We start from the raw sequence: 22,764 nt of genomic DNA, 5'->3' as shown, positions 1-22,764 counted from the left end.
TAGGCGAATTCAATTGTCTTACGAGCAGGGAGTTTTGACCTTTGCAAATCATCTATTTATTTATTAAGTAAACGTAATATTAATTTTAAGTGTATTATTTTTAGATGTACATATTTTATAATCATTGTAATGAAAAAAATAAAAAGCATAAGAATAAGAATAAGAATATATGATTCAATTCATAGCCCCCCCCCCCCCCCCCCCCCTCCCGGGTTCATAGCATGCAACCACACGAATCAATATCCCTTGAGATATATAGTAACAATGAAACAGCCACCATCATGTTGGTTTATCTAACAAGAGAAGAACTAGAAGAGGGCTTCGTATTTGTCAACCAACATGGCACCAATGACTTAACATGCACCCCAAGAAAACGTCGAATCAGCTGAGCGTTTACTGTTGAAAACTTTTACCCAAATCCAACAACTGGTATAAAAATTTGATGGATAGGTAGACTAAGTAAGGTAGGATTGATTATTTGACGATTTATTATCCTTTCAAAAAAACTGCTGTTAGCCACCTTAAATCTTTTTAGAGCTTGTTTGGGCTTCCTGTGTACGATCATATGATCAGGATAACGTCACCCAGAGAGCGCAAGCGCGATTCTCGGACAAGAGGATCCAAGATGGCGCCGGGTCCGGGTGATTTGATGGATCTTTCTGCAGGCGAAGCTAACAACCAACATGTAGCAGCAGTTACCAGAAACTATATATCACAGCCTAGATTAAGTACGTCTTCACTTCTCTCTACTGTTAGATTCACAGTCGGTTGCGTTTTAGTCAAGAATTTTTTGGTCTAAAATGAAGAGGTTTTCTTAGTTCACGTGATGTAATCATCCATTTTTACTTTCTTTCTTCAGCTTATAAAACTGTTTCAGGTGTAAATGGTCCTTTAGTTATCCTAGATAATGTCAAGGTTAGTAAAAAAACGCTTTTATTACACGCACATTCTCTTGGTATGAATATTAAAGCATTCCTCTGCTTCAAAGTTTCCGATGGTTCTTCTCAGTTCGAACTTTCTCAAATTACTACACAGATTTTCCAGTTTTTAAACTGTTCCAGGCTTTTTAGTCCAATCTCGTTTACATAGCGCTGGAATTAATATATCATTGGTATAGGTAGTTAATCTACAAGTTTTTTTAGTCTATATTGTAGCGATCAAAGTACATGGCCTTTATATTATCATTCATGATACATAATTTATTACCTCGACTAATTTTATTGAATATTCATTTTCTCTTTAAAAGTTATTTATGAAATACGTTTTAATTTTGAAATTTAAAGTGTATATCAGGTCTAGAATTTTTTTACGGTTTTGTCATCTCTAGATGATATAGATAAATATTCCAAAAAAAATTTTCGATTTCGAATTTTTTTCACCTCGAAATCAGCCTTCAAAGTTAGATTTCTGGCGACGCCCAGTCGTGTTGGCCGTGTTTTGGGAGACGCTAATGGACTGGCACTAGTTTTTCTGTGACGTAAATTCGGTGACACAGTTTAGATCGGCCTTTCGAAGTATTGTAAATATGCCTAGTAGGTGCGTGGTTGGAGGGTGTTCAAATATAACGAAGAAAGGCATAAAACTTCATACGATCCCTTATTTTAATGATGACCGACCAATAGCAAAGGCTAGAAGGAAAAGATGGGTCGATTTTGTGTTGAAAAGACGAGCAAAATGGACGCCTACGGCGACTTCGGCAATATGCTCGGAGCACTTTTCTCCAGAGGACTACAGTCAGCGTTACTCTTTCGGAGAAGACAACAGAAAGCTGGCACACTTAGTAAGGGATGAGACCGGAATTGTGTCATACCCAAAACTTTACCCAGTTCCATCGACTAGTTCAGCTGAAGCCAACAATTCTCAAAGAAATCGCCGAAAGGTAAGTCGTCGATTGATAATAAAAAAATGTCACACATATTGGACTATATGCCCCAACTGTAGCACTATCGTTTGTTTACTATATAGATTCTTAGAGACATGATCGCTGCTAGTACTGGTGAGTCCAGAGAAGCCATGGGACCTGTTAGAGAGCTTGAGAATGAAGACAGGTTACCTGTAGACAATGCAGAGGAGCCTGATACAGTAATCAGTGCCGAGGATTGTTCTTCAGCGCGGGATTTCAGCACCCAGACTCCAGATTGCTTGGCTTGCAAAAAGCTCAAAGAAGAAAAACGATTGCTACATAATAAATGCATCGATTTAAAAAACAAGATCGATTCTCTGGCAAAGGAACCCACTCCAAAATCGTCCTGTGGTATTCAGTGTAATTTAACACAGCTGAACAACCATGAAGAAGGTCTTGGAGAAAGGATCGGAGAGAATTTGGAACAAGACGATGAGTATGTAAATATGGAAGTGGAGGAAGATGATGAGGACACAGTTGACTATGACATTACAGAGGAAGAGCCTGAGAGTATCCCTGATGACGTTGACTATCACCCCTACACAGATACAGAGACAGAAACTGAAACGGAGGATGAAGAGCATATGACAGGAAAGAGGTATGGAATAAATTTGATCTTTATAGTTTAAATCTTGACAAAAAATAATTTGTTTTGCTGTTGTTTTGTCTTACAGATTCAATTCAAGCAACTATAGCACTAGAACTGAGCCTAAGTACATTGTCTTCTTGTCCAAGCTGTTATTGTTGTTCTCCTTCTGCCACTCCTGCAAGACTGAAAACCCTGTTGTGACATACCGAGAAGTAGGGACTATGGTCAATATCACTACTACATGCCAAAACCCCAGATGCCCAAAGAAGGAAAATACTTGGAGAAGCCAACCCAACATGACAGGCACTAAGATCCCAGCTGGTAATATTCTCCTCTGCTTTGCTGTCCTAACTGCAGGTGCTTCTGCAAGCAAGGTTTTCAGGCTATTTCAGCACATGGGAGTTGCCTGCATCACACTTACTACTTTCTTTAAACATCAAGGGGTACGCAATGTTTACAAAATGCTTTATTTATAAAAATGATCTATCATAGTTGAATTTAGTTGAGTAATGCAAACAAGGGCTCTGTACCTGAGAAGTAGGAGAATTATTTTCCATGTAAATTTATTTTTTGAATTTTAGGAAAAGCTGTTTCCTTCCATCCTGCTGTTTTGGAAAAAGTACCAAAAAGTAATGCTAAGTGAAGTAAAGTCACTGCCAGAGCCCCTAACACTATCTGGAGATGCCAGGCATGACAGCATGGGGCACAGCGCCAAATTTGGAGTATACTCAATCTTCCTTTGTAATTTGCCGAACATTATTCATTTTTCCCTCGTACAGGTATGTTATCATCATTGGATGTTATGATTCTACTATATCTGTCCTTACTGCCAAAACAGGTAGTGAGAATTAAACTTGTAAAAAAGCACTTTGTTGACTTTACATTCATTATGTTCTGTACACACATTCTTATTTGACTCTATAAGATAATTAATGCTAATCTTTGCATTGTGCCATTGTTCCTTTTAGAGAAATGAAACTAGTAGCAGTACGGCGATGGAGTACGTTGGTTTCAATAGGAGCATCAACTTCCTTCTTCAAATTGGCCTTACAATTGGCACCTTCGTATCTGACAGACATCTCTCCATTGCCAAACACATGCGAGAAAAGCTGCCAAATATTACTCACTATTTTGATCTTTGGCACCTAAAGAAATGTATGAATATCTAGTGGTATTATTATTAATATCATATTTTATTAATTATTGGTGTGACATATTTTAAACCTCTACACCACTTATTTAATGAAGGCAAAGCAAATATTAGTAAATATTTACTACAGTTATCTTTGAATATCTCTTGGTCAACTATACCTGTTTTCATGTCACCTTTGGAGTCAGAATGATTGTTTATGAATACATTTATTCTAATGGCATATGTATATTATGATAATAATAGTAATATATTGCATTTAATTTGCAGCTGTCAAGAAGGCTCTGAACAAAGTTGCAAGAGAAAAAGGATGTGAATTAATCAAGGACTGGATTCAGCCTTGCTTAAACCATCTCCATTGGAGTGCAACATCAACTGTCTGTGGAACCGGAAGAATCATCTGGTCAAAATTCAACTCCTTCAAAAGCCACATTCTTAATAGGCATAAAGATCTACCTGACCCTCTGTTCAATAAGTGCTCACATGCCGATGACATAACACCTAGGAAATGGCTTATCCCTGGTACTCTTTCTCTATTTTTATGTTGATAATTTCAAAATTTGTCACCACTGTTTTGTTCACACGGTTTTGGAAGAGTGATCCAAATTCCATTTCCTGGCCAAATCCCATGCTCTCAAATTAGTTATGTTTTTGAGCAACTCCAATTCCCACTTCTTATTTGCAAATCCCAAACCTGGTGCATAAAATTGAATTTTTCTAGCCCAGAAAAGTTGACTCCTAGTACCTAGCACCTATTTGACTGTTATAATTATGTTATTTTTCTTTATTAGATTCTGTGGCATATGAGAAACTGGACAAAGCATTGAGCAAAAAAGGAATTGTTGCTGGCATTAAACAGGCTTCTCCTTTATCGCAAACAAGTTGCCTCGAGGGATTTCACTCGCTACTAAATCAGTTTTGTCCCAAAATGATTGCATTCTCTTTCCCTGGAATGTATTGCAGGTATCTAGTACTGTGTATAACTTGTATTAATATGTATTTTTGCTATATATATTTTTCTAATATTATAATCATAGTATTATTCTCATATAAAAGCTATCAAGAAATAAGACATAAATGCATGACTAAATATTTGCATTCTTGCAAAAACTTGAATTGCAATATGCAAAATAAAGAAACAAATGAAATCAAACTAAGATATTCGAATAATAAGAATAATAATTTGTTATAATCATTCTCTTTGTTTTCTTTCCTTCCAAGACAAATACTTGCTGTAAGCCACTTCAACTACAATATCATTAGAGAGACAAAAAAGGAAGCCAGATGGATCAGACCAAGTGAGATTTATTTATCCGAAGTTTAAAAATGGGGAGGCTACTGTAAGAGATGTGAGAATAAAACCAGATTATGGTAAGAATTGCTATTTCGGCACATCTGATTTAACAAAAAGTCAAAAAATACTTGTATACATGTTATTGTTTATCTTTTATCAATAGGGTATGTGGAAGAGATATACATCACTTTTCTCGAAGCATTGCAGAAAGAAGACATGTTAAGAGAGGCACAGAAAGAATTAAAAGAAATGACCCCACCATCAATGAACACGATGCTGGTAAAAGAAAGTAAAACTGTGGCTTTGGAAAAAAAGGAAAAAAGAAAGAGTATGGTTGTAGACAATGTACCACCCACAACACCATGTGAGTAGGATGTTATTTCCCATTGATGTTTCTAAGTTTGAAGAGTGCCATCATCATACCTGTGAAATTTGCTTAGCTGAATAGCACTGAATAGTGCTAACCAAACAAAAGAAAACAAATGAATTTGTGCTAATTATTACTACTATTTAGATTTTGTACTATTTCACTGGTTATACTGACTGCACTCTGTTTCAGTGTTCAAATATCACCAAGTCCTTATTCAGTGCTTTCACTATAGATCTTTCTTCATAATTAGACTGTTGTGTCTAAGTCATGAAGGTTTATTTCTAATATGTTGAATAATCTAACAGTCATAACATAATAGAAGTATAATATAAACTAACAATTTTGTCATCAACTATTCACTTCATGCTAATTTGTGCATTACTTTTATCAGTATCACAGGTACTTGAACAAGAAGCCAAAGCTGCTGAAATTAAGAAAACAAAGAAGATTGGAGAAGGCAGGATAGAGAAATCAATCCCTCATTGCACTCATTGCAAGAATCCCATGAAAGGACACAAGAATGTGAAAGACTGCCCTAAAAACCAGAAAAGCAGTTAATACTCTCTTGCTTTTAGAGTGGAGTTACTAAACCCGTGAAATAGAAATTACTTGTTAAGGTGTAATAGTCAAATAGACACAAAAGAAAACAATGGCATTAGAGTCTCAGTGCTAAGGTGTATTAGTCTACTATCCATTTCACTGGTTTAGTGACTTCACTCTTATATTAATATGTAGAAATGTATCATTTTGTAATACTTTTTACAATTAATTATTTTATAATTTTTTATTATAGTTGTAAGTGCAATACAAAGTGACAAATACAAAACAACCCTCATAAAGGCAATTTGAGTCATTTCTATTAGACCCATGATACAAAGTTGTATAATTAGTGAGGAGAGTCGAAGTAAAACAAAAGAAAACAGTGAATATCTACTACTATGTAGTGCAATTTTTTTCATGCTTCGAGTAAAATCACTCTAATGCAATGTTCTGTTTATAATATAATATGTATCACTCGTTATCTTCGTATCCACAAAAATCGGTGCTAGGAAACTGTTTTCTTATCGAGTGGTATGCACAAGCAGGCAGTGGGATTCTCTTGGATCCTCCTCCTTGATAACCATGACAAGCACAAGCAGGCAGTGGGATTCTCTTGGATCCTCCTCCTTGATAACCATGAACCAATTGGGTGAATTCCCTGTAAGCTGTTGCACGGAGAAGCCTAAAATATGAAATGATAATTTGTTAGTATATAAACTTATCAAACAAACAAGAATATATTCTTGAAATAAACAACTGTCAGTTACAATTGCTATTTACATCATTATCATGGAAATAAGTAATACTTTAAAACGGCATGGTATGACTTGTAAAGCACGTGAACAGTAAAAGATATAAGAAAATAAGGAAGAAAACATTAGTCATAGTTATCTTACTTGTTCTGGGCCCATGTAATTAAAACTAAGCTTAGAAGAAAAAAAAGGATTTACTCACTCTTCTTCACTGCCAGTTTGTCTATACTTACATCCGTCGATAGTGCGGTACTTGGCACATGATGAACGTAGGGACCAGCGATTTAAACAAACAGGCTCAAACCCTGGATGTAAGGTCACACAAATGGGAGGTACTTCCAATTCTTCGAGCACTTCGGAAGACTTCAGTGACTCGAGACAACCCTCTATTTCGTGACAGCAATTACACTCTTGAGGTTTTTGAAGTAAGTCTTTCTTGCAATGACCGCATCTACACCTAAAAGAGGAAACGTTTAGATTTGCGAGTTAGTAAAAAAATCAAAACGAAACTAAATATTTTGCAAAAAGAGTGAGCTTGTAGCTAGATCTTGATAGTTATGTACCAAGCGCTATTCGGCGTGACGCCATCAAATCTTTCTTGAAGCTTTTCATTTCTCTTCTCGGTCTTTGAAATTTCTTCGTTATATTCACTGAGCCAGTCCGCATCAGCAAGTGGTTCTGAAGAATATGGTCCTACCAATTCGTGAGATTCAGACCTGGGGTAGCTATCATCTGACTCGTGTGTTTCAGCATGTTGATGGCATTCGTCCTCTATTTCTCCATCCTCTTCCTCTGAATATATACTTGAAATCTCGCTTTCAGAGCTGCAATCACTCCCGTAATAGTTCGTAGCCATCTTGTGAAATTATATATTGAAATTTATGTTTTTTGAAGGAATGAAAGTCACTAACGGGTCAATGTTTACAATACTTTGTCTACTCGTATCCTTGACAATCGCTTTTCTCGGTTCTCGAATTTACGTCACTAGTTACCAGTCTCCTAAAACACGGCCAACACGACTGGGCGTCGCCAGAAATCTAACTTTGAAGGCTGATTTCGAGGTGAAAAAAATTCGAAATCGAAAATTTTTTTTTGGAATATTTATTTATATCATCTAGAGATGCCAAAACCGTAAAAAAATTCTAGACCTGATATACACTTTAAGTTCTCTCTCAGCTGTTCTGAGGCCAGAGAGTGTGCTTATAAATGTACCATACTAGTATTTGGCCCAAATGATTCAAATGTACTGATATTATATGGTTTTACAGTTTCCAAAGTTTGCAGAAATTGTTACCCTCACTCTTAATGATGGTTCAAAGAGAAGTGGTCAGGTCTTGGAAGTCAGTGGTTCTAAAGCAGTTGTCCAGGTAATATGATTAACATTGCTCTCGAAACATTCTATAGGTTTATCTAGCCTATTCATAGTTACGTATGGTGATCAAGGGTGAAGTAGCAGGAGTGCACTGATTTCTCACTCCTTGGGTTCAATTTCTGGACTAAGTATTGCTTTTGAGTAGGATTGTTGTGTCTCTCATTTGAATCAATCATTTTCCTTCAGGTTATCCAAATTTCCCAGTATTATAAAAATTGCTCGCATTGAGCAGAGTTTGTTTGGGTCTATGCCTTGCTTTGAGAATTTTTCTCTAGTTTAATTCTCAGGTTTTCCTCTCTGCTCAAAATCCAGCATGCTAAATTCCAATTCAGTCTATGAGTTAGTTGCCCTAACATATATATATATATCAGCCTAGAAGTTGTTTCAGGATTCAATCTGTGAGGTAGCCATGCCCTGACTTAGATCATCCCAGAGGTTATTTCAGGGTTCGATATGTGAGTTAGCCATGCCCTGACTAAGATCAGCCCAAAGAATGTTTCAGAGATTGATTTGTGACTAAGCTATACCCTATCAAGCACAGGAGGTACTAATTTTTTTACTGTGTTGACCACCAGGTATTTGAAGGAACATCTGGTATTGATGCTAAGAACACAACTTGTGAATTCACTGGTGATATTCTTAGGACCCCAGTGTCTGAAGACATGTTAGGTATGCATGATTCTCTTGGTCCCTCCCATTTTATATTTTCATTATATCCTTGCTTTTGGGGGGCTTGAAAAACTCCAATATCAACAACCTCTCTACTTTCATCAGTTCTTATGGTTTGCAAATGAAAGGAAAATGTGGGAACCTGCAATGAGCGAATTTGGTAGCAAGTTTTATGATGAAAACGTATGTAATACTTTCTTCTCTCAATCATGTTATAGGCAGGGTATTTAATGGTTCTGGTAAAGCTATTGACAAAGGACCAGCGGTCTTAGCTGAAGACTATCTAGATATCCAAGGTAATTTTAAAAAGCTAAAGAATCCATTGATCAATTGAGTGCTTTGTCATTCATGTTGTATCAGTAGGATAGCTACATGCCTTCCCATTAGGAAATACATAAGACATGGCATTTATATATAACAAAACAAACTGAAACCAGGTCTCTTGTTAAAATCAACCAACATAGCAGCTAGTCACAGGCACCCAAAGAATAACTGTGTACTCCCAGAGAATAGTTATCCTTCTTTCACAGTAGGTTAGAGCTTTCAAGGTTTGAAGCAAGTGTAAAGAGGGCATGTTTTTAATTATTTAAATGCAGATTTGAGACATTAAAAAATCCATATATTAGATATCATGTCACTGTGTTTTCTTGCTTGTAGGTCAACCCATTAACCCATGGTCTAGAATTTACCCAGAAGAAATGATCCAAACAGGAATATCAGCTATTGATACCATGAACAGGTTTGTGGAGTGCTGAAGTTAATAATGTCTGTAGGAAGAATTTGCGCACTTGTTATTCTGGTTGGGATTGTTTTGGACAAGGGACATCATTTGTGACTAGTACTTGGTATTTTATTATGACACAGTATATCCTTTTTTACCTCCTAGCATTGCTCGTGGTCAGAAAATTCCAATCTTTTCAGCAGCAGGTCTACCACATAACGAGGTAGGTTCTTTCTTTCCCACTTTTTTTGTCACTTCCTTTCTTTCAATATTCCTTTTCATTTTATGCATGAAAGCTACAGTTTTTGCCTTGTTGATGTTAATCTTCTTTGTACCATTAGATTGCTGCTCAGATTTGCCGTCAAGCTGGACTCGTAAAGTTTAAGAAAGGAGTCCTTGATGATCATGAAGATAATTTTGCTATTGTCTTTGCTGCTATGGGCGTAAGTACTGTAATTCTGAGTCTATCAACGATATTCCAGGATAATGGAGTTGAGATTTGATTTGAACCCAGGTTGAACATCTTGTTAAGATCATTGGTGATCTTGCCTGATATGGAAAGATCTTGCAAAATCTTGCAGGATCTTGCTGCCATTGAATATTCTAATGTTTTGTTCTTGCTTATTGCTGTTTAAAACTAATTCAAGCCTCACCATGGTCTCTTATCCTCCATTGAAAATGTCCTGAAGGTTGACAATAGGACTGAACCTCACACTATAGACCAGTTTTAAATCATTATAATAACTTCTCTACATCATTAGGCCAACATGGAAACTGCTCGATTCTTCAAGCAAGATTTTGAAGAAAATGGCTCAATGGAAAATGTGTGTCTTTTCTTGAATCTTGCTAATGATCCAACGTAAGTCTTCAGTAAAATATTGATTTATAGTATCAAGGAAGCTTAGGAATGTGGCTGTCAGGGGTTTGTTACCACTATATCTACAGTGTACATCTAGGTTCTGCAGTGATGCTGTTATATGAGGCATTTTGTTCTCTCACCAGTGCAAGGCCTGTGACAAGGGGCCATTATTTGATGTGTTGTACACTCACAATAGTTTTGTCAATAATTGCTTTCAGAATTGAACGTATTATTACCCCTCGTCTGGCACTAACAACAGCAGAGTTCATGGCATATCAGTGTGAAAAACATGTGTTAGTTATACTGACGGACATGAGTTCATACGCAGAAGCTTTGAGAGAGGTAGGAAACATTGTGCAACTGTGCATCCATCTTTTACAAAATAACATTTCTTTCATCCATATTTTCTATTTTTCTTCCACTTCTCTTCTATATTTAACTTTTCTTTTAGTCACTCTTTTCTTCTATCTCATTCTTTTCTTCATACTACCAGTTCTACTTTCTTTAACTGTTTTTTCCATTTCACTTTCATTTTTCAACTTTTTCCATTTAGTATGCCAATACAATACATCTCTGAATACATTAAAAAATATTAAAACTGGTTATAATGCTGTAGGTGTCTGCGGCTCGTGAGGAGGTACCTGGTCGTCGTGGTTTCCCAGGTTACATGTACACTGATTTGGCTACAATATATGAGGTATAATTTAATGGATATTATTTTATCAAATATTATAAATTTATATTATAAATTTTATTCCTAATGCTGATCTCATTTCTTAAGAAATTGTCAAAAAATTTGCACTTCTATTTTTGGATTTATTCCAACATTCATCATTCCCATCCTACTTAACTGGACTTGTGATCCCTTTGTTATTCTATAGAGAGCTGGCCGTGTGGAGGGCCGTAATGGTTCCATCACTCAAATTCCTATTTTAACTATGCCTAACGATGGTAAGCAAATGAATTAATAGATAATCTGGAAATAGATAAAGTGGAACAGCCTTCCTATAACTGTAAAAAGACTTGAAGTATTTACATAACAAATTTTGGGATAAATCTTTGATTACTTGGGATAAGGTACAAAATTGCATCGAGTCCCCCTCCCCCCTTCCTCAAAGTGCCACCATGCAGGCTAATCAAAAATCACAAATTAGTGTCTAGGGTGCATGCACTTTGCTGCTGAGCTGATGATAACAAAGCCTTAGACCAGAGCCTAGAAGTAAGCCCTTGGAAGACCAAGTGTGTGCTTTGAGAGTCTAGTTTGATTTTATTGAGGCTGTTATTTTTTCCTTTTACATGTAAATTAGATATCACTCATCCCATTCCTGATCTGACTGGATATATCACTGAAGGTCAAGTGTATGTCGACAGACAGTTACACAATCGACAGGTAGGAAACTTCTTCATTTGGGGAAACATTCTACAGTATCAAAGGCTTTCAACTGTATATTGTGTCAACCTAATGAAATTTGATTTTTTAAAATTTATCTCATAATACAATCAAATATCTGCTTCTTTAACCTATATTAACCATATATTAACCATATTTTGTGTACCTTGCATCAAGTGGTAAGGTTTTTTATGTTTTTATGATTGTTCTTATTTCCTAAGGTCTATCCCCCAATCAATGTACTACCATCATTGTCAAGATTAATGAAGTCTGCTATTGGTGAAGGAATGACCAGAAAGGACCATTCTGATGTTTCAAATCAATTGGTAGGAAAACCAAATAGAAAGTGTAATACCATAATGATCGTGTGTCAACTGGAAAAGATGAAATGAAGAGAAAATTTATTTGTGTAGAATCACACTTGAGGGTTTCATCTGAGGATCGTTAATCTTGTGATTTTTTTTGTAAAAAAATTGAACAACATTGCAGTAATGTTGTACAAAGAACATTTTACAGCTAAAGGTTTGACCATTCACAGATATAGTTTTAGTGAAATGAAGCATCCTGAACTTAAATTATTAATTCTGACATGGATCTGAATAAACCAAAGCAACTAAATCAGGGCTGTAACCAGGGGGGAGCACAGGGTGCATGTGCAGCCCTGCCCCCCCCCCCCCCCCCCCCCAGTAAAAGCTTAAGGTCTGCTTATCCATCTCTTTTTTTTTGGTTCTGCCTTCTTTTGGTTACCTTTTTTTTTCTTTTTGGTTCTGAAAATTATTGCCTGTGCACCTCCCTGCAAGATCCCTAGTTACGCCACCGAGTTGGTAATAAAAAAAACGATCAATGGTCCAATTTTATTCGATGTGCACCCTCCCTGTAAAAGTTCTGGTTACAGCCCTGTAAATCTATATTATTTGATGTTTTTAAAAGAAAAATAATACTGAGAAGTATGAGTGTTGATGGGAATGTTATTGCTTTGTTTTGTAGTATGCCAACTATGCCATTGGCAAAGATGTGCAAGCGATGAAGGCTGTGGTAGGAGAGGAGGCCCTGACCTCCGAGGACTTGCTCTATTTGGAGTTCCTTGGAAAGTTTGAGAAGAATTTCATATCTCAAGGTGTGTGGGTTACATAATTTGTCATTTATTTTTATTCTCATTTTTGTATGTTTGTTGTTGTTAAAATAAGGATTTCCCATTCCCATTTTATATTTCACCATTTCACTTAGCCTATTTTATTATATGATTTCATTTTCTTTCAGGCTTTCTCATTTTCTTGCTTTCATTTTGCAATTGCATATATTTCCATTCCTTTCTTTCATGATCACTTGGAATTATTGTCTGCACTTTTGTATTTTCCATTTGCACTTTGATTTCCCATTTTTAGTATTTCATATTTTCACTAAGCATACATGAACCAAGATGGCACTAGTACAAGTAAATTCATTAGTTGTTTTTATCATTCCAGGGACTTATGAAAACAGGACAGTCTTTGAATCACTGGATATTGGGTGGTCACTACTACGAATCTTCCCTAAAGAGATGCTTAAGAGAATCCCACAAAGCACCTTAGCTGAGTTCTATCCAAGAGACTCTAAACACTAATAATTAATAATCAAATTCTACTTTAACGCGCTAGCTTATAACCCAGGGTACCCTTGCATTACTCAATAGCATTACTACATGTACCTTTAGTACTGGTAAAATTGTTTATATAATTTCCTTATTACCATTCCTAACAACAGAATATCATTAGTGCCAAGTTAATGAAACATTGAACCATTTCAAAATTATTTTTGTTACAAAACTAGCAGGAAAATACAAAAGAAATGGTACACATTCCACTGAGAAAAAGTGTTATTTCTTTTCTTATTTTCCTGTAATCTTGCTTTTTGAATGAGTTTTTATGACAAAAAGTTTCACTCGTCTTTTTCATTTCATCATCCAAAATAGCAGCTGTGGAAGCAATTGTACTCATAAATATTCTACTTTCAGGTTTGCTTAATAATTTACTAAGGATGATGTAAGGTTTGGATTTCAGATGTTTGAGTGCATGCCCTTCATTACGATTTCTAGAGATTAACACAGCATAATCTACAAAACTTATAGGGGGAAAATACATAGGATACAAATAGTGACACTGAATATTAAAATTTCAATTTTGATGTGTTCCATTGTTCTAATTGAAAATTTGGAGGTATAATATGATATTTTGTGAATGTATAGATAAATGTCATTACATTTTTCTGTGAATTTTAAATACCTTGAGAAAAATGTTACTACTATGAATCAAAAATAAAGTTCAAAATCAAAAGACTTAATATATCTTTCAATTGCTTTTTAGCTTCACCTGTGCTGGGATTCCCTCCCTCCACATAAACCATCAACACTTCTCTAAAAAGAAGTGCACTTTTAATTCTGTTTGGTACCTTTTTGGACTAATGTTTTAAACTCATTCACTCAGGGTTAGCCTTATTTCAGCGTCAAATATTTACAAAGACCAACCATAAAGAAAGGTAAAGAATGCACAACTTCAACAATACAATTTCAAATTCCATGGACCTTCATTGAAGGACATGAATATTCTACACAATATTTAGAATAGGGAATGCAAAATTGCAGTGTTAATTTCTCAAAATGATTAAGTTCTAGCTTACAAAGTTCTGCAGATCAAAGGAAAACTATCCATACCTTGAAATACATTATTTTATTGAGCCAATAATATACAACCAGTCATCCCAATGACCTAGTTCCAATTATAAAATGTTCAAATATATATACCTAAGGGATTATCTTAGAGTATGTTCAAATTATTACGTATGTGGGTATTTTTTGAGCCAGAAAATCATTTCTGCTTCTCCATTCACCTGTAACGGTTTGGGCATGATTAAAATAAATTGAAAACTATTGCCCTTCTTAATGATATTATAATATTATCTTTTTCCTGTACCTTCCATTCCTTTTGTTGCTTTGAATGATTTAAATATAGCATCATGGTCAGGTCCCTTGGTATCAGATTTACATGGGTATTTCCCCAGCCATGAAGCACCTTGTTTCTTCATCTTCATTCTTTTTGCTGCCTGGCAAATACCGATTTTAAAGGTGGTATCACAAAGGGCTGAGCTTCTTGTTAACCTTGGTATCTGGTTCACATGGATATTGCCCAAGCCATAATATCATCTTTTTTCTTTATCTTCATTCCTCATGTCGCTTTGCGAATAACTTATGATAAAATCCTAGATGGCACAAAGAGGTATTGCCTATGTTGCCAGCTTCTCATGTTGAAGTTTCGTACTACCTACTAGTTTAACCTACCATACTCTTATGGGTTGTACAAACCTAACCATCAGTTAAGTCTAACAAACTTTTTTCTCTTACTTCATCCCTGCAAGTAATTCAAAAAAAAATTCAAAGCATTTTTTTACCAAGTTTTGCCTTGGGCAAGAGAATTTTGTGACCTCGTTATATAGGGAAATTAGAACTTAAGGTACATCACAGGATAATGTATACTGTAAACCTCAAATACCCATTTCATCATATTTTCACATTATTTTATATCTGAAGATTCAACCATTTGAGAGTTAGAATGATTTTTCTCCATCTCATCTGCTGGATGTGAAATCTTGTTTGTGTCTTCTTGGTTCTTCCAGTCTGGAGAAACTTCTTCGTTTTCATGTTCATCATGATTTTTAACATGATATGTGCTTTCATTAAGCTCATTAATATCTTTCTCATCACTGGAATCATATTCCATTGATTCAAGATTATTGTTCAATACATTTCCATCTACACTGAGTGAAGATTTCTTAGTAGAATTGTCTAAAGAACCAGTATTACTTACTGGAAGAGATCCTTCTTTCAAGCTGGAATCTAGTGCCAGATGGGAATCCCTTTTTGGAAGGGAATCTTCTTTTGAGCTGGAAATTCCATTGATAGATGTCTCCTCTTCTAGTTGGGGAGATTCGGTTACATCAGAATCTTCTCTTATTTCAGAAACTTCAGCTACATAGGAATCCCCTTTTAACAGGAAATCTTCAGTTCCATGGGAATCCCCTTTTGTAGGGGAATCTTCAGTTACAATAGAATCTCCTCTTATTTGAAACTCTTCTGTTCCATTATATACCCCTTGTATTTGGGAATCCCCTTTTGTAGGGGAATCTCCATTTGCAGAGTCCTGTATTAAAGAGAAATCCCCCTTTGTCTGGTAATCCCCATTAATGGACCTTTGATCTTCTGGTTTTGGTTGACCATAGCAAAAGTCTTCGTCATCCAAAGACTCCCTTTCCTCAAAGTGTTCTAAATCTTCATCCTCTACTGATACTGAAGCTGGTGAACTTACATCCACAAGCTCATCTTGATCTTCATCAAAACGCCCACCTCCTGCAAAAAACACAGAGTCCATGTTCTCAAGATCTGGACTAGATTCTGCAGAAGGGCTTTCCGCTTCGCCATTGAGACCTGTTGCAGTATTTTCAGCTTCTGTCATTGAAGAATGAGGAGATCTTTTTAGTTTTTCCAGGTGTAAGTTTGCCATCTCTTCTGATCCATAGCCACGGTGACCTAAACAAAACAAAAGATCATCTTCTCAAAAACAGATATAAAGATCTAGTGATAGGATTATTCATAAATAAAGAGGGGGATGACCGTAATGAATTCGATTTACATACCCTCTAGAGACCAGAGACCAGACACTTCTAGAGTCTTTAGTTTGTTTTCCAGTTCAGTTACACGGTGTCCCAGAATTCTGGGGAAAAACAGAGAATAGAATATAATCACTCCATAACATTACCTACTTGCTGGTTCTACTTATTAGCTGATCACAACTATTGTACAATCCAAGGGCATGAGATTCTCTTGTACCACTACACAGGCTTAAGGATAAACTTTCGAAAGCTCAAAAAAAAAAGGGTTTAAAAAAGCATTTTTCACGTAGAAAGGAGTATGTTATTCAGAAGGAATAGAAGAATAGAATGAGAAATAAATGGGAATGAAAGGAAAATGAAATAAGAATGTTGTTATTGTATCTTACCTATTGGTATTTCTTTGATGAAGCAAAGCAATATCTTTCTCAGAAAGGCTTTCTGATAAAGAATTGGCAAGGGACTGGAGATCATTGACTGTCGAAGATGACACACCTCCAAAACTACTGGAAATCTCAGAAATAAGGGACGGCAATGCTACCAAAACAAAGAAAAAAAATCTTCAGTGACAATTAATATCTAGTTTATATTAAGTCAAGGCTAGCTTTTTCTGAGTCATTAAAAAAAAAAATTACAAAGTGGGTGCAAATTGAGAGTAACGATCTCTGTCCACACCCAAAATAGACCTAATTCGTCTTGGTGCGATGTTTACCCATTTCCTGACAACATGTCATTCCCTAAAGAATAAGATTCATGATTTGTATCCATATTCATGTGTCTTCTTATGCGTAACTGTTAAACAAAGAAATAATACTCTAGAGAATGACACATGGTCTGAAATGGGAAAACAAAGCATTATGACAAATTAGGTGTATTGTTTTAATGTAGTGCCCTGGTGAGATGTATTATATCTTCTGGTTACTTACCTTGTTTAACACCATGACCCATAAATGCACTTGAATGGTGATTATAACCAGCTTTAATGAGCCTTGCATTCTTTTTCTCCATAGCAGCCTAAATAAGGTATCAATAACACAATCCAATACTCAAAAAAATTTTTAATTGGTGTATTTGGTAAATTAATAGAGAAACTATGTATCAATTTTTCTACAAAAAGTTCATCTAAATTTTTCTAAGAAAAATTCAGAGCTCAAGGCATTTACAACTCAACAATTTATTCTGATTGGTTGATAAAAGACAGCTATTTCCCGCTAAAAATGTTGCAATGGTTGTTTACCTTTTGTCTCGCTTGAGATGCGCTAGCCATCCTGAGTTCTTCCTTTAGCTGTTTTATCTGCTCTTTTTGGTATCTGAGAAAAGTTGCAAAACAACTCTCTTGTCACATGACACAGAATCCTTTATATACAACTGCAAGATACACACGGCAATATGGACCCCGGACTATGGAATCCCCATGGTAACATACCTGTTCTCCATAAGAATGGCATCAATATCTACAAGTCTCCTGTCATCTGCTCCGAGGATGAAGTTGAGCTGTGTATTCAGTCTTTCAACTTTTTCTCTATAGTGCTCCCTCTAAGATATAAATAAATCCAAAAATTGATACACTTTGTTGGTGGCTGTCTACTCAATAAGGGACCTGATGAATATTAGATAATAACTTTTTTATTGGGTTGTTTACTTTTGTTTGTTCGTAATTTTTTTTCAAATTTTTTAAAAATTCATTTTTATTACAAAATTTAATGTAAATTTGAGAAAATATCTGATATCTGGCTCCTCTTGAGATCAGATTAATGCATGTTACCCTATACTTTTAATATTAAAGTATTAGTAAGAAAGAACATCAATGAAAACATTCCACACCTCAATTGCTATTTCATTCTTTTCATCTGTTATTGCTTTGACTTCTCTATCTAGTTCATCTACCTGAAAATTTCACAAACTTCTCTTTTAATCCTATAGCATTAAATTATATATTGCTAAACATAAGATGAATAACCCATTGAGTGCATAACATATATCCGAGAAAACGTTAGCAAAATTGTACAAAGATTAGTAAGTCTATGGTCTAGCTACTGAGGTATATTAAACTTACTATAATTTGTTCAAATTTGTGCAATTTTTTTACAAATCTTTTCACAGATATATGGCATGCACTTTAGTGGGACATATAGACAGACAACTTAGAATTAAATATTTGAATTATCTATAGGTTTCACTAGTGACATAACATATTTTAGCATATTGTCATATGTACAAAAGCACAGATATTTTTCTTGGTTAGTTAACCCAGCCTTTACAATATTTGGGAAGAATACTGTAAAACATTCAGTTAACCTTAGAGTACATATCTGCACTTGTATGTGTTGTTATGTCAAAACCAGGCTTTATCCTTTTAAAATATATAGTATGAGTGATAACACAGTTTTAGTACAATGTACCTTTTCCCGGTTTTTCTCCAGGCACTGTATGAGGTCTTGTCTGGCCTCCAGGTCTTCCATCTTTCCTGTATCTTTCTCAATAGCTTTCTGTCTTGCTACATTTTCTCTCAGGAGAATAATATCCTCCTGAGCCTCTCTGTACAACACCCGCAGGTCCATGAAATCATTCTTCAAGGCTTTGTTCTCCTCTCGTGCTTCACAAAGAAGCTGGGACAGGGTCTGTTAATCAAAATACATAAATCTTGAGTATTTTGCTCTATTAAACTAAGAATAAAACTTCATTGATTCTTATAGATGCATTGCATTAATACTTAATCTGGGGGTCAAAACAAAAGAATTTCCTTCTCTTGAGGAATGAAATACTAAGTCTACACCACAAACTCCTCCATAACTGGACAGCTACCCAACATTCATTTAACCCCATTCATTCATGACTCCCTTTCAGTGTGACCCGCTAACATATTCGTTGGTTATTGACACTTCAGACATTTACCAATTAATATTGGGTAAAATGATCAACAGTGAGTACATCAATGCTCTTGAAAATGTCAATGCTTGAACAGACCTACAGTGTATGGTTATTTTTACCTTGTTCTTTCTTTCCCTCACACTTTGTAGCTCTTGCTCCCAGATACTGTGGCCTGAAAGCTTCCTTTCTCTCTGAAAATGCAACAATATGAGTCATCAATTAATGACAATCTTCATCATTAATGCAAAGGTACTATTCCCTTTGCTTATAAAACTAGGCAACTTTTGCTTGTTTTTTTTTTAATTTTAATTTTTAATTTAAGGAAATTTATGTTGCACAAACCACCCAAGTGTAACCCACTTCTCTTTGTAGATTAGAATACTTTGATGTACCAAATCCACTGGGTTATGTTTTTCCTTTTCAGATCAAGTGCTGTCCCCTTGAGAATAAGATTTTTGGATTGAGCTGTATCCATATTCATGTTTTCTCTCATGCACAACTAGTAAAATACACTCTAGATAATGACTTGTGGTCTGAAGTGGATTTGGTTTGTTTCATTCTTCATCTCCAGTCCTTTACCTTGAACTTAACATGTTCTGGTGATCTGGAAGGCTGTCCAGTAGGTGACTTAACTCCTCTTATTTCTTTACTTTCTTGCTCTCTTTCCTTCTTTCTGAAGTTGTCTAAATCTTGTTGCTGGAAAAAGAGAGAAGACTATTTCCATGAGGGGTGCTTGTTCAACAATTACATATTTGATCCTAAGTCTATGAGTCTGGGTGTGTTAATGTAAATAAATATAACCCCTACAGTACATCGGGGTCCTTTGGAGGCAATGCAATTTTACTAATGTTCTGATACCATCTCTACTGACATTGATTTTGGGGCTAAATTCTTTATTATTACCACCTATAATATATTATGACTCTAGTAATCAGAAAGTGAGAGTCATTCTTTTAACAAAGATTGTCAATCCAATGGCATTCACTCTTAAAAACTTTCAAAATTAATATCAATAGTAATAAGTTAAATGCACAGCCACTACTTTTCTTGTTACCATGGATTTTAGCATAATATTGGGTAATTTTTCTCAAAAATCAGAAAGCAAGCTCCATTTATTGGCAGCCTGTTTGTACTAATTGTGAGCATCTCTTATTACTTTATTTCTTACCATTTGCTTGATTTTATTCTTGTAGATGTCCCGTTCTCTCTGGCAAGATTCTAAATCACCCATCAAGATCTTCAGGCCTTGTCGTTTGCTTTCCAACTTCTTTTTACAGATGTTGTACTACCAATAATTGAAGACATGAATTCTCATTTACTTATAAGTTGTGGCAATTCTTCTCCCTCTAATGAAACACAGTCTCAAATAATTTCCAAACGTCAAATACAATTTTTTTCCGGTCTAAGTCAGAGCATGACTCCAGGGGGAGGGGGAGGGGGGACACCTATTGTATGAGGATTGAAGAAAGATTGAATTGGACTATGAACTAAAGTTTAAAGAAAATGTGATTTCGAATCAAATCTTATAATTGATAATAAGATGTGAAAATAATCACACAGCTATAAATCCTTAATTTATCGAATCTTGAAATGCTTATTGAATCGGATTGTACAAAACAATATGCAAATGATTTATTTGTACAACTTGAGAATAAACATTCTTTCGCGACGTTGTGTTCTCCTAGCTGCTTGTTGCTTTGATTTAACGAAATAAAACTAAACAATATCTCAAAATCAAAATAAATCCCTAAATTTAGCGATTAGACGTAGCAATTTAAAAAATACTTCAAAGAAAGATCATATCTTTAATTTATAAAATAACCTCTCTGTATTTGGCCACGTAGAAAATTCCTAATTTTTGCGCATATTTTCCTAAAAGAGCGGCGACGCGTAAAAATTAAATTCTGTCCTTGTTATACAATCTGACCAAAAGAAATGAAAAACAACTATATCATTTTTGGTTTTTATTTATCTTTTTTAGTTTTTAGACATAAAAACAAACATATTGACTACAAGATTATTTTCAGACTGTGCCGAAAGTAAAGAGTGTCCTCGGAATTGAGTCAAAAAAACAAGTGAATTCACTCAGAAAAAAATAATTTCTTAGCGTTCTTACCTCGCTTACTAACAAAGCCCACTCTCTTTCTCCTCTTGCTAGAGTCATTTTGAAGAGTCTGAGTTAGACAAGCCGGTTTTTTGAGCAGGAAGACGAGTGTTGGTCGAAGAAATCACCAACACAAGACGCCATCATGTATGTTTGATATGGATGACCGGGAAAAGATCAGGGAAACTGGGGCTTATTGCCTCGTCTTGGTGGGAGGCCTAGGAGCGAGTTCTTTCTTTCTTTCTTTCTTTCTTTCTTCCTTCCTTTCTTCCTTCCTTTCTTTTCTTCTTTCTTTCTTTCATATTTTGATTAACATAATATCGACCGTATATCTTTTTTTATTTTGCCTAGTACATTTTAACTGTTCTCTTTTTACACATTCTTTCCATCCCTCTCCCCTCAGTGGGAATTTTTTATCACACAGGAAACACGACCCTAAATTTTGCCGCACTTATGTCATCAATCAATTCTGACGGACTAGATGCTGTTTTGTGTTATTCTTGTAACTGTGTTATTGTCCAGGTGGTCCTTAACAGTGTGTGGTAAAGCTTTCTTTAATTTCCTGGACTTTCTTAATACAATTTTACAGCCCGCTTTCTCTTATTGTCATATTTATATTTAATTCGTGGTTTTTAAAAGAATATTAGATTACTTGTTGCTTGTAATGTTAATAAAAGGCCGAGAACACAAATAATAAAGTAGCTTTTTAACTAATCGATTTAAGTGGAGGTTTTTCAATAGCTGTCATGTTAAACTGTCATATAAACCTATAAGTATTGATTTAAGCCAATAGCACGTAGCTAAACGCGGCATCACCTCCGTCCCATCGTGTGATTGAGACTATTCATTTACATGAACGTTTCCCCAGTGTGGCTCTCGTGTTGGTAACTGCTACAGGAGAAGAAATATTTTACTCTTAGTCCGAGTTCCGCTTTCAGCAGTGAAAATATATTCTAAGTTTATTGAAGTTTATAGCCATCCGCGAGGAATTTCTTTGTGTTTCTTCCTTTTTTTGCTCGGAAATAACCTTTGGAAGGAACAAAGACGTATGCACAAAAAGATGAACAACGACATAGGTTCAAAGTCGCAGGGAGTGAATGAAGGTGAGAAAGAAAACAGCAGTTTACTTCTTTTAGTATACTTAGCTGATACCCAAAGGTTATTATTTCAACGAAGTTTTTCTGGGTAGCTTCTGGAGATGGAGAGACTTTTTGACGATTGAGTCATGTAAAGTCGAGATTAAGTAAAAATACGAATCCTTAGTCTACGGTAACCGGCCTCAACTGATCTGAACTGAAATTCAACTTTTAAATACGGCGAGGGTCAATGGTCTGTTCCTGCGATTATCATTGGCTTAAGATAAAATGTGATTTAATGATTCATTGTTGTTTAAGCGTATAATAAGATGGATTTTGGATTACTATGACAAGTAAACGTAACGAAGTTAACTATACTTCAATGAGAAAGTACCGGGGATTCATTAGTAATGGCAACCGGAAAATTCTCACAGGAAATATTTTATACTAGAAACACGGTGCGAAA

The 22,764-nt window shown here is 35.4% G+C and overlaps 3 protein-coding genes and 1 pseudogene across 6 annotated transcripts; 2 read left to right on the top strand and 2 right to left on the bottom strand.

Annotated features, from left to right (window-relative positions):
• Window positions 1-611: 611 nt before the first annotated feature.
• Window positions 612-13,923, top strand: LOC116297210 (V-type proton ATPase subunit B). The gene is made up of 16 exons (XM_089028277.1): window positions 612-728; window positions 860-915; window positions 7,867-7,965; window positions 8,546-8,639; window positions 8,858-8,935; window positions 9,297-9,378; window positions 9,526-9,583; window positions 9,702-9,803; window positions 10,122-10,219; window positions 10,438-10,561; window positions 10,836-10,916; window positions 11,101-11,170; window positions 11,527-11,609; window positions 11,831-11,935; window positions 12,597-12,726; window positions 13,076-13,923. The coding sequence occupies exons 1-16, from the start codon at window positions 626-628 to the stop codon at window positions 13,210-13,212; spliced, it is 1,500 nt and encodes a 499-aa protein (XP_088884403.1). The 5' UTR covers window positions 612-625; the 3' UTR covers window positions 13,213-13,923.
• LOC148912193 (uncharacterized) lies at window positions 1,318-6,615 on the top strand (annotated as a pseudogene). Its single transcript, XR_016119448.1, has 10 exons — window positions 1,318-1,879; window positions 1,966-2,501; window positions 2,578-2,935; window positions 3,074-3,271; window positions 3,461-3,647; window positions 3,913-4,164; window positions 4,434-4,605; window positions 4,864-5,013; window positions 5,100-5,300; window positions 5,698-6,615. The product of XR_016119448.1 is annotated as an uncharacterized LOC148912193 (transcript).
• Window positions 6,076-7,549, bottom strand: LOC148912192 (uncharacterized). Its single transcript, XM_089028283.1, has 3 exons — window positions 7,162-7,549; window positions 6,801-7,055; window positions 6,076-6,528 (listed from the first exon to the last, which is right to left on the bottom strand). The coding sequence occupies exons 1-3, from the start codon at window positions 7,452-7,454 to the stop codon at window positions 6,318-6,320; spliced, it is 759 nt and encodes a 252-aa protein (XP_088884409.1). The 5' UTR covers window positions 7,455-7,549; the 3' UTR covers window positions 6,076-6,317.
• A 376-nt stretch (window positions 13,924-14,299) lies between the features above and the next one.
• LOC116297208 (uncharacterized) lies at window positions 14,300-21,379 on the bottom strand. Of its 3 annotated transcripts, XM_031705390.2 has the most exons (13): window positions 21,235-21,379; window positions 20,287-20,403; window positions 19,698-19,814; window positions 19,238-19,309; window positions 18,650-18,868; window positions 18,072-18,134; window positions 17,674-17,783; window positions 17,485-17,557; window positions 17,174-17,261; window positions 16,637-16,784; window positions 16,275-16,351; window positions 15,449-16,167; window positions 14,300-14,992 (listed from the first exon to the last, which is right to left on the bottom strand). In XM_031705390.2, the coding sequence occupies exons 1-13, from the start codon at window positions 21,280-21,282 to the stop codon at window positions 14,987-14,989; spliced, it is 1,857 nt and encodes a 618-aa protein (XP_031561250.2). In that variant the 5' UTR covers window positions 21,283-21,379; the 3' UTR covers window positions 14,300-14,986. The 3 variants fall into 3 exon arrangements, with proteins under 3 accessions (XP_031561250.2, XP_031561248.2, XP_031561247.2); XM_031705388.2 differs by having other exon boundaries at window positions 14,300-16,167; window positions 20,287-20,464; XM_031705387.2 differs by having other exon boundaries at window positions 14,300-16,167.
• Between the last annotated feature and the right edge of the window lie 1,385 nt (window positions 21,380-22,764).

This window comes from Actinia tenebrosa, unplaced genomic scaffold, assembly GCF_029948245.1.
Source record: "Actinia tenebrosa isolate PJP-AT-01 unplaced genomic scaffold, QUT_ActTen_1.0 PGA_scaffold12__29_contigs__length_12842862, whole genome shotgun sequence".
Taxonomy (NCBI): Eukaryota; Metazoa; Cnidaria; class Anthozoa; order Actiniaria; family Actiniidae; genus Actinia; species Actinia tenebrosa.
This window is presented reverse-complemented; position numbering and strand designations above follow the sequence as displayed.